This window comes from Equus asinus, chromosome 28 (genome assembly GCF_041296235.1).
Source record: "Equus asinus isolate D_3611 breed Donkey chromosome 28, EquAss-T2T_v2, whole genome shotgun sequence".
NCBI lineage: Eukaryota > Metazoa > Chordata > Mammalia > Perissodactyla > Equidae > Equus > Equus asinus.
Window position 1 is genome coordinate 15,871,024 of NC_091817.1, and position 12,142 is coordinate 15,883,165.

The window sequence follows — 12,142 nt, forward strand, 5'->3', positions numbered from 1 at the left end:
TTTTTGCATCTATGTTCATCAGCAATATTGGCCTGTAGTTTTCCTTCTTTGTGTTGTCCTTGTCTGGCTTTCTTATCAGAGTGATATTGGCCTCATAGAATGTGTTAGGAAGTGTTCCATCTTCTTCAATTTTTTGGAATAGTTTGAGGAGGATAGGTAATAAATCTTCTTTGAATATTTGATAGAATTCTCCAGAGAAGCCTTCTGGTCCTGGACTTTTATTTTTTGGGAGGTTTTTTATTACTGTTTTAGTCTCTTTACTTGTAATTCGTCTTTCCGGATTCTCTATTTCTTCTTGGTTCAGTTGTGGCAGGTTGTATGAGTCTGAGAATTTATCCATTTCTTCTAGATTGTCCATTTTGTTGGCATATAGTTTTTCACAGTATTCTCTTATAATTCTTTGTATTTCTGTTATGTCTGTGTATTTCTCCTCTTTCATTTCTAATTTTATTTATTTAAGCCTTCTCTCTTTTTTTCTTAGTGAGTCTGGCTAAGGGTTTGTCAATTTTATCTTCTCAGAGAACCAGCTCTTACTTTCATTGATCCTTTCTACTGCTTTTTTTTTTTTGTTTCAACTTCACTCATTTCTGCTCTAATTTTTATTATTTCCCACCTTCTGCTGACTTTAGGCTTTGTTTGTTCTTCTTTTGCTAGTTCTTTTGTGTGCAGTTTAAGATTGCCTATTTGAGATTTTTCTTGTTTGTTAAGGTGGGCCTGTATTGCTATGAATTTCCCTCTTAGGACTTCTTTTGCTGCATCCCATTTGAGTTGGTATGGTGTATTTTCATTTTCATTTGTCTCCAGATAATTTTGTTTTCTTCTTTAATTTCTTCAATGATCCACTGGTTGTTCAGTAGCATTTTGTTTAGTCTCTGCCTGATGGTCACTTTCCCAGCTTTTTTCTTGTAGTTGATTTATAGTTTCATAGCATTATGTTCAGAAAAGATGCTTGATATGATTTCAGTCTTCTTAAATTTATTGAGGCTTGCCTTGTTTCCCAACATCTGATCTATCTTTGAGAATGGTCCATGTGCACTTGAGAAGAATGCATATTCTGCTGATTTTGGATGGAATGTCTTATATATATCTATTAAGTCCATCTGGTCTAGTTTTTCATTTAGTTCCACTATTTCCTTGTTGACTTTCTGTCTGGATGATCTATCCATTGATGACAGTGAGGTGTTAAGGTCCCCTACTATTATTGTGTTGCTGTTAATGTCTCCTTTTAGGTCAGTTAATAGTGCTTTATGTACTTTGGTGCTCCTGTGTTGGGTCATATATATTTAAAAGTGTTATGTTTTCTCAGGGGAGTGTCCCTTTTATCATTATATAGTACTCCTCTTTGTCTCTCATTGTCTTTTTTATCTTGAAGTCTACTCTGATATGAGTATGGCAACATCAGATTTCTTCTGTTTGCCATTAACTTGGAGTTATTGTTTTCCATCCCTTCACTCTAATCCTGTCTTTGTCTTTAGAGCTGAGGTGTGTTTCCTGGGGACAGCAAATTGTTGGGTTTTGTTTCAATCCATCCAGCCACTCTGTATCTTTTGACTAGGGGCTTCAATCCATTTACCTTTAGAGTGATTATTGATATATGAGGGCTTAATGCTTCCATTTTATCACTTGTTTCCCAGTTGTTTTGTATTTCCTTTGTTTCTCGTCCCATGTATTTCAGACTGCCAATTCAGTTTGGTGCTTCTCTATGGTAGTTTTCTCAGTTTTCTCTTCATTTTTCATTTATGTGCCTGTTCTGATTTTTGTTTAGTGGTTACCTTGAGGTTTGTATAAAAGATCTTGTAGATGAGGTAGTCCATTCTCTGATAGCCTCTTATTCCCTTAGTTTAAGCAGGTTTCATCCCATCCCTCTTCCCCTTCCAAGTTGTGGTTGTCACAACTTATTCCATTACATATTGTGAATTTGTGGTTAAAATGAAGTGATTATATTTATTTTTGACGTTTTCCTTCCCTTTATCTTTAGAGTTCTAATTGTTTGCTAATCTGTTCTGATAGAGAGTTGCAATTTTCTGATTTTGTCTGCCTATTTATTTCCTTGCTCAAGGCTTTGTAAACCCTGTCTTCTTTTTTTGTCAGGTATGGAGGCCTTCTTCATCAAATCTTGTAAGGGGTTCTTATGGCAATGAACTCCCTCAGCTTTTGTTTATCTGGGAAAGTTTTTATTTCTCCATCATATCTGAAGGATATCTTCACTGGATATAATATTCTTGGCTGAAAGTTTTTGTTTTTCATAATTTTGAATTTGTCATTCCATTCTCTCCTAGCCTGTAAGGTTTCTGCTGAGAAATCCACTGAAAGCCTAATAGGGATACCTTTGTAGGTTATTTCCTTCTGCCTTGCTCCCCTTAATATTTTTTGTTTGTCATTGACTTTTGCCAGCTTTACTGATATATGCCGTGGAGAAGGTCTTTTTACATTGATGTAATTAGGTGTTCTATTAGCTTCATTTACATGTAATTCCAGCTCCTTCTACAGGTTTGGGAAGTTCTCAGCTATTATTTCTTTGAACAAGCTCTCTGCTCCTTTCCCTCTCTTTTCTGCTTCTGGAATATCTATAATCCGTAGGTTGCATTTCCTAATTGAGTGGGATATTTCTCGGAGAATGTCTTCATTTCTTTTTAGTCTTACTTCTCTCTCCTCTTCCTTCTGAAGCATTTCTGTATTCTTATCCTTTAGATTGCCCATTCTGTCCTCTAATATCAGCTCTGTTACTTAAGAACTCCAGGTTTTTCTTTATCTCATCCATTGTGTTTTTCATCTCCAACATTTCTGATTGATTTTCTTCATGGTTTTGATCTGTTTTGTGAAGAATTCCCTCTGTTCGTTAATTTTGTTCCTGATTTCATTGAACTGTCTTTCTGAGTGATCTTGTAACTCGTTGAGGTTTTTTTTGATGGCTGTTTTGAGTTCTCTGACATTTAGATTGTAAATTTCTTTGCCTTCAGGATTGATTTCTGTGTGTTTGTCTTTTTCCCTCTGGTCTGGAGTATTAGTATATTTCTTCATACCATTTCATGGAGTGGATTTGTACCATCGCATAGTGATAGTATCTGGTCTCAGGTTCCACCTGCCACCACTGGGAGGGGCAAGGGCTGTGATATATGAACTTTCTGCAGTCCCTTCCAGCTGTGCTTGTCTGAGCCTGGGCCACTCCTTGGGATCCTGGCAGCCCTGTGGGGTCTCCCATTGAATGGAAAAGCAATCACACCAGGGTTCAGGGCTCCTGCCACCTGCTCCCACAGTCCTGCCAAGAAGTGCTCCCCTCTTGGGGCCATAGAGATACTGTGGGTGTTCATGGCAACTGGGAGCTCATTCGTCCATGCTACAGATAAATGCTGCTGACTGCTTGTAGGTCAGCTCATAGGTTGCATCAGCTGTTGTGCTTGGTGGGTGGGGACCCCCCAGTGGCTCCGAGCTAGAGCCACTCCCTGAGACCATGATGGAACTGTGGGCTCTCCCACCGAACCAGAGAGTGATCATGGAGGACCTCAGGGCTGCCGGCGCCTGCTCCCACAGTCCCCCAGAGTCACGCTCCCTGCTTCGCAGCCACAACAGTACTATGGGTATTTGAGGCATCTGGGAACTTGTTTGCCCAGACTCACAGCTCTACCACTCCTAGGTCTCCCAGTCTGCTCCTAGGTGTCACCAGCCTTTGTCCTTGGTGGGCAGGGCCTCCCCACTGGGTCCAAGCCTGAGCTGCTCCCTGTAGACCACACAGCCCTGGAGAATCTCCCACTGGACAGGGAAGCAATCATTTGGGGGTTCAGGGCTGCTGTCACCTGTTTCCACAGTCGCACCAAGGTGTGCTCCCACCCTTGGGGCCACAGTGGTGCTATGAGCACTTCAGCTGGGAGAGCAGTTGCACATGGGTACTGGTCTGCCTGGGGGCCAGAGAGTGCTCACATATGTCCACTACCTCCCTGAGGGTAGTCCATCCAAGTCTCCCAGGCATCTTAAGGTGCTGTGTGGGTATCCTCCACTGATCAGTGAATGTCCATTTAGTTGTAGTTTGAAGGAGGAGAGACAAAGGGAACAGCTTATTCTGCCCTGTTGCTGACATCACCCTAGTATTATATCTTTAAGATTTAATATTTAATCAATAAGAGATCAAGAATTTTAGCTTATCACTACATTCTGATTATCATGACATGAAAGATTTTGTAGCTGATTTTTTAGTATTGGTACTTTGTAGTTAAATATAAAACTAAATGTAAAGTTTGAAATTAAAATATAAAGTTTAAAATACAGTAGCTCCCCCTTATCCATGCTTTTGCTTTTTATGGTTTCAGTTATGTGTGTTCAACCAAGGTCCGACAACATGAATTGAAAATTCCAGAAATAAACAATTCATAAATATTGTATTCAAGTAACTCTTGTTTACCTTAATAATGACCCCAAAGCTTGAGTAGTGATGCTGACAATTTACTATAGTATATTGTTATAATTGGTCTATTTTATTAGTTACTGTTGTTAATCTCTTACTGTGCCTAATTTATAAATTAACCTTTATCACAGGTGTGTATGTATAGGAAAAAACATAGTATATACATGGTTCAGTACTATCTGTGGTTTCAGGCATCCGCTGGAGGGGGTCTTTGAATGTATCCCCTGCAGATAAGGGAGGACTACTGTAAGGTAATTTCGTTAGATACATTATCCTTTTTTGAGCATTGATTCTCTTATCAACTGGTTATTAAGCACCTTTCTGGGAGAGGTGTATAGGAGCGGTCAACCTATATGGTGTCCATGCCTTTGTGGAGCTTACATTTTATTGTATGTAAGGACCACATAAACTTATTTTGAAATTGGCTGCTCCTGTGTTTTTAAATGGAGCTGCTTTGCATATTAGAAAGTCATTTGATCTCATAGTGAGCAACCTTATAGATTACTAGAGAATAAGTTTTGCCTATTAAATTTTTTTAAATCTTAGGAATTTTCTCCTTTCTTGCAAGCTCTGTTTTTCTTATGGAATATTTAGTAATCTCTGTAACACATGGTAGGTATGCATCATTTATAGATTTTGGCTTTTATTGCTCACCCTATTGGAACAATGAATCCAAATTGAAAGCCCTGCTTTCTACTAGAACAAGCTTCTTTTTCAAATCTGAGGCATTTTCTTTCGGTCTGCAGATGTTGGCTGAACAGGCGTCAGATCGATGGGTCTTTGAATAGAACTCCCCCTGGGTTCTATGACCGAGTATGGCAGATCCTGGAGCGCACACCCAATGGTATCATTGTAGCTGGGAAGCATTTGCCACAGGTACAGCCTTTACTTTATGTCAGTAAAAGGGATTTCTAAAGAGACCTAAAGGAGTAGAGAATTCTTTTCCTCTCTGCATTGCAAATAACCTCTCTGCTTATTCTAATTTGTAAGAGTACTTAAAGAAGGGATGTCCAGATACCTGGAGGGAGAAAATACTAGAAAATAAGAAGTCTAATCAATTGGATTGGAAATATTTTTTCTCAATCTGAGTTACTTTTACTTTTCAGTTTTAGCTTCCCTCTATACAAAGGCTTTATACAAAGTTTTAGCTTCCCTCTATAGAAATGGATATTTTACTGAAAAGTTGTATTTAAAATCAACAATTTTTTGTATTATCGTATTTCAAATATTTCAAGGAAGCGCTCTGTTTAAATCAACCACGTGGCCAAACCTTTGCCCAGCAAGCTGTCCTTCCTCTGTTACGTGTTAGTGACCTTAGGGTTTTGTATGTTAGCGTTACTGTGAGTGGTGGTGTTCCTCCACTGCCAGGCGCTGGGGGCCAGTGCTGGAGACCTCACCAACAGTAAAATGGACGTTCAAAAGACAGAACCAGTCAGGCCTCAGAAGCAGGTGACTTAATGATGCTGTGGTTGAGGAAATTGCTGCTTATACATTGCACTGAATGCAAAAAAATGCAGCAACTTTTTAGGTCATTAGACAATCACTTATTTTACTCGAAATGTAACCGCCTTTTGGTTCAATTCAATTGATGCCCCCTCCTTCAGATGGTTTCCCTGTTATGTAAACTAGCCTGCTTCTTTGATTTGATTATTTTATTTGATCCTGACATCTAAATCATTCTGCTTATACACAGATGTGAATAATTAGGCCTTTTGGAAGTGGAGTACTGTATTTGTTTCTGGTGTTGAAGCATTAACCAGATTATTTTTGCTGAAGGTCTTTATACAAATAAAGTGTTCTTAAATACACACACCTGTACTCATTTTGTTTATATGTACATAGAGTGTTTCTGGAAGAACCCACAAGAAATTGTGGAAATGTGGTCTAGTGGGCTTTTCACTAAAAACCCTTTTAACCTTTCAAATTTTGAACTTTGTCAATCTGTTACTTATTCAAAAAAAATGAATAAAAACTTTTTGGAAGTGTTCTTTTTACTGCTCACAAACTATTGAATGGGTTTCTTTGGTTGCCAGTAGAGGTGCTCCAGCCCTTTCCCAGATGCTCTGTGCCCGTTGTGTGGGCAGCTCCATCTCTGCGGGCAGAACACAGGCCTCCACTGTCCTGTCCCGCTGCTTCTGCATACAGTGGCCTAGGGCGACCTTTTGTTACCTTCTTTCCCAGACCCCTCTAGTTGCTACCAGATTTTCATTTAATCATCTGATTGCCTGGGCCACTTATTTAGTATCCTCTCTTTGCTAACAACAATGTGTGTTAAGTATTTTTATGCCCCAGGCACTTTTCCAAGTGCTCTTTTAATCCTCACAATAGTTTTGAGGTAGGTACTTTATTATTCCTGTTTGACAGATGAGGAAACTTAAGCACAGCTAAGTGATTTTCCCAAGGTCATACAAGTAGTTGACCCAGAGTGTGACCCACCCCACCCCGGAAGTTTGACTACTGAGCCTTTTCTCTTAACTCCCCCACTACACTGCCCATCCTGAGTCGTTTCAGAGAGTGCCAACCAAGGCAAGCTGGATGTCTCTTCTCTAGGCTTAATTATCATAGTTGCATAGTAACTAGGTTGACTTTTCAAATGAGATATATTAAAAGGAAATTAATGTGAAACCATGAAAGAGTCTTTCTTTCCTTCTGTAACCCCATTAATCCCATTGCTAGACATCTAAATAATTATAATTACTATGTTCAGCAACTGGGCTTCATTTTCCCCATATTAGTATATATTGGATTGTGTTGAATACAGAATACAATAGATGGACCATATTGAATATAGGGCTGAGGCATTATTATACTGGGCAAAATAACTTTGCTGCCGTTTGATTGAAAGGGGACATTTGTGCTGGGTCCCATTTTGAGTAGTAAGTAGACACACATTGTTCTGAGGCCGTGGTTAAGTTCACTATAAATCACCATGGTAGTAGAAGCGGATAGGTATGACTCATCGTCTCAGCATCTCTGGTAATAAACCTGGTGGCTCCATCTGCTTTCTACCACACAAGTCCAACATTTAGAGCCTTCTCTTCCATCCTTTGAGGGTTTTCCATCCTTAGTTTTGCTTTTTTCTGTGTTTACTTGCCATTTTTCCACATACTGTTGTTTTTGCTTATTTGTATGCATTTTTATGCTGCCAGTTCAGAAAGGACCTGTCACAGAAATGATGTAAATTCAATAGCAAATGACTTATACGCTAAAGGCTGACAGCAAACATAACTTCTTATGTTAATTCTGAAAGCAGCGTGTACTCTATTGTCTCAATTTTTGGTTGTTCCTTTTGTGTATTGAAGTAGCGTTCTAATATAGTCCCTTTCTCCTAAAAACATTAATACAGTGAAGATAACTACTAAAAACAGGAGGTTTAATTTATCACAATAGTCAGCTGATTGGCTTCAGTAGTTTGACATATATAAAATCCACTCATATAGCTGAAAAAGCTCTCTAAGGTTTTATAGGAACTGAGAAAGTTTATTGATTAGAAAATGAAATTCCTTTGTTAAGTGGGAACCGGAGTGTAACAGTGCAGCGTGTTAACGCTGAGGTCTTTTTTTCAGCAACCAACCCTGTCGGATATGACCATGTATGAGATGAATTTCTCCCTCCTTGTTGAAGACATGTTGGGAAATATTGACCAGCCGCAGTATAGACAGATCGTTGTGGAGGTTTGTACTTAGAAATGTAGATTGCTGAAGAAGTGCTTTCTCTCTGCTCCCTGAAAACTAGTGTAAAGGAAACTGCCAGAGAGACCAGGAATTCCACTCCTCACCTAGCCCGAATCTCCTCCAGCCACGTTCTGGAGAAGGTGACCATCCTTGACCCAAATCAAGGCACAGGCACAATTCAGACATCTTCAGTCCTTCAGGGCAGAAAGACTGACGATCTGACTTTTTCAGCTACACACCTACCTCTCAATAGCAAGTGCATCACAACCACCATTAAAGAGAGGAAGTGATCTTTTTCTGTTTATTTTCAGTTTTTTATGTTTACACTAATAATGCATGACTATTGTAGCAAGTTTCAATAAATCAAAAAAATTATAGAAAATAAAGAAAACAATTTCCCCACACCCACTAGCAGTAAGTCATCACTCTTGGTATTCTGAGGGACATCTTTCCAAACATTCTCTGTGAATAGAGAAGACATGAAATTTCTGTGCTGTGTCATCATTGCTCTGTACGAAGTGAAATGCTGAGATACACGCACATGCATGCACATGTATACATGTGCTGTTTTGCCATTTTAAAACATTGTACCAAATACATGGAGAATTCCCCAAATGAATGGATTTAATATGTAGCTCATCTTCACTTGCCTCTTTCTCTGGAAATGTCTCTACCAGACTTTGTTTTCCTTGAGGGTGGGTAATGTGTCATAGATACAGAAGCTCTCAGTGAGTGCTGAACTGGATGTGGCACCTCCTGAAATCCAGCATGTCTGGAGCTACAGTCAGAGCCGAATGAGATTCAGCCTTATCTCTGTGGTGCCAGAATTTGGAAACAGGATTAGCCAACCCATTTCATAGCATGCGCGAATGAGGCAGAGACTGGGGTCAGGAAAAGATAGGGTTAGTAGAGGGGTAAACGCCTTCCTTGTGCTGTTAGTCTTTTGGTGTCCACTGCCCAGCATCTGGGACCTACAATGGCTGTAGAAGTTCTTCTTATTGACCAAAGTGAGGTCATTCCCTTTGCAGAAGAAATTTTCCTTCCGAACTAGAGCAAACCTTTGTGTTAACCTGGCTAAAGCCCTACTCCAAGGTCTCCCGCACTGTGACTCTGGGGTTTTTCTGAGACTGTTACGTTTAGTTGTTTCAGGTTCTGTTTTGGAAGCATTTCAATAAAGTACAGTCAAGGAGATTCCCAAATTGGGAATTATGAAGCCCTGTTCCTGTTGCGTATACGAAGTTGGAGTCATAATCATCGTCAGAAAGTCTCAGACACAATCTTTGCATATAACAGTTTGTCATCTAAAATGAACATTATGACTTAGGATAAATGTGCGGGATAGCCAGACAATAGGATGATGCATTAAACTAAGATACTTGTATAGACCAAATAATACTTATGTCATAAAGAGATCAGAGTTAAATGTATTTTTTAAAACATATCCGTCTCCTGAGAAACTACTATGATGTCACAGAATTGTACCCATTTTGGGGTGCTGGGCTCCAAATCATTTGGTCATGAGCCTGAATCCAGAGTCTCCACTGAACTGACCTACCTTCTCTGGCTGTTGCCCATTGTCTTTTCTGGGGCAGCCTCTGGTTTTTGGTGTCTTGACAACAGGATTAATGCCCAAAGGCCAGGAAGAGTTCAGACACTTTGGGTGAATACGACAACTATATACTATAGAGAGGAGTAGGAAAGTCATTTTTCTAAGTAATTAGTTTTATTTAAGTGACTAAAAACATTTCTGTACAGCTCCAACAATACATTCAATGAAAAAAAAGTGCAGTTTCCAATCAGAACTTATGCTACTAATTTGCAAGATTAGGAAGATTCCATCCATAGATGATCCTAAAGTGTGTCATTGTAGAGAACATACTATGGAATACGAGAATCATCTATTAATATGAATAAAGAATGGAAACATGTCCAGACAGTGTCACTTTTGTGGTCCATATAATTTGCTTTCAACATCTGTCTCTTCTAGTTACTAATGGTTGTATCCATTGTACTGGAAAGAAACCCTGAGCTAGAATTTCAAGACAAAGTAGATCTAGACAAACTCGTGAAAGAAGCCTTTTATGAATTTCAGAAAGATGAGAGTCGACTGAAGGAAGTTGAAAAACAAGTAAGTAGAAAAAATAGCTTTTTGTAGAATTGTTTCGTTGGCTCAATTCTTCAACATATCCCTAGTCTCTTATCATTTAACTTATAAAACAGATTTACAGAGCGCAAAATAGAGTACTCGAGGGGCAGAGGGAAGTCTGACTTATTTGGAGAATTATTCTTACTTTTTAGTTAATTACTAGTCAATTCAGCTATAAAGTTTTGACTTAAAAGAAATCTAGGAAGAGATAAGTTTCTTTTATACAGTTGGCAGTCAAAATGTCTTGTACCAGAGAGGAGCCGTAGATTCCAGAAGCCTATGAAATTAAAACCTGAGGAGGGAAGGAATAGGTAGTACACTGCGTTGGTGCTGTGTACTACCTAATGTGGTCCCTTCTGGGCTCTCTGTTTAATATTTTATGCTCGTCTGTAAAAAGGTTCCCTAAGTAAATAAAAATTACCAGCAGAGAGAATACTAAAAAATGCCTGTCTTTGTTTTATGTGCTGAGAAGACGCTTCAGGAAAATGAAAGAAAAGCTCAAGAAGCTCATATTTTCTATGAGGAAATCTTTCTGTGAATTTATTTTTCCCCTTAGGCTGACACTGATTTTACCTGTCAACTCTTTATAAACAAAAAATCAAACAACTTGCTTACTGTTTTTCTTTGTAGGATGACATGACTTCCTTTTACAACACTCCCCCACTGGGAAAAAGAGGAACGTGCAGCTATTTGACAAAGGTCGTGATGAATTTGCTGCTGGAAGGAGAAGTCAAGCCAAGCAATGACGACCCCTGTCTGGTTAGCTAGTGAGGAAGGTGTAAGAGGCTCTGATGAGACTCACTTTTTAGAAGTGTGTTAAGGTTTGTGTTGAAGCTTGATCAGGGCAGCCGTTAGTGCATGGACTGGTGGTGCTGTGAGGGCTGCCATGCCCTGGGCAGAGCTACTGGGCTCTTGCATGCCACAGCCAATCTAATGGTAAGAAATTCTTCTCAAGTGGAGGGAAGTTCTCATGATTATGCCAGCTACAATAATAATCTTTACTGAATGATAGAAATAGTTTATGAATAGAAAATTCACTACTGCGTGTTTTATCATCAAATAGCTCATCAAAATGAATCTTTGCTCTTTGGACTAAATTCCCACCTTACTGTCATTAAAATGAATTTGCCAACTAGTAATGCATACTAGGAATGAAAAGATATTGAAAGAGTGGTGAACCGTTGTTAGTGGCATTGTCATACTAGAAGAAATGTTACTATATATCATAAAGGCAAAATCAGCCAGCTGATATTTTGATTCTCAGAAACTGCATTATTGATATTTTAGTATGTATAGCTATTGTACAATTTTTACTTTGTAAACATGACTATGGTTTTGTATTTGTGCTAACTGTAGAGGTTGGGCTAAAATACAGTGTAATAAATCTATACCTGATCAAACATTTTCTTTGAGCTCTTAAAAAATTGGACATGTGTAAGATTGTTAAGTATGGACTGTTAACCTAGTTTATACTAGTAAAAACAAAATTAAAGGTCATTAAATTTTATTTCTGAATTAATGAATTTATCTGGGTACATTCTTTGTTCATGTTCACAATATTGAGTATATTTTCCTGAATATTTTCATGTAATTGATCAGGAGATGGAATAGAAGAGAATCTATGGTATCTACCATTACACATATTTTGCTACCAGATTTACTACTTAAGCAAACTTTAATAAAAATAGAAAGTAGATTAAACTTTTAAATTTTATGAATTTATTTCATTACTGAATGTTACAGTGCAACCCATTAGTTTGAGCCCTGGCCCCAAAGAGAGTCATTTTTCTGATCAATCTTATATGGAGTTTCACTTGAGAAGTCAGACTTGTCACATAAAAAAATACAGCCCATTGTAGGGTCTCAAGGGTCTAAGGAAGAAAGGACAAGTGGCTTCAGTAACAAGTTAAAGTGATATCAAAT

The 12,142-nt window shown here is 38.6% G+C and overlaps 1 protein-coding gene across 17 annotated transcripts in view; it reads left to right on the plus strand.

Moving 5' to 3' along the window:
• Positions 1-11,742, plus strand: part of PHKB (phosphorylase kinase regulatory subunit beta) — a 219,543-nt gene extending 207,801 nt beyond the window's left edge. For all 17 annotated transcript variants that reach the window (XM_044761196.2, XM_044761195.2, XM_044761200.2 and 14 more), the window contains 4 exons: positions 5,146-5,275; positions 7,966-8,073; positions 10,061-10,201; positions 10,850-11,742. In XM_044761196.2, the coding sequence (XP_044617131.2) occupies positions 5,146-5,275; positions 7,966-8,073; positions 10,061-10,201; positions 10,850-10,987 (517 nt within the window). In that variant the 3' untranslated portion in view covers positions 10,988-11,742. The remainder of the gene's footprint in view (positions 1-5,145; positions 5,276-7,965; positions 8,074-10,060; positions 10,202-10,849) is intronic.
• The last annotated feature ends 400 nt before the right edge of the window (positions 11,743-12,142 follow it).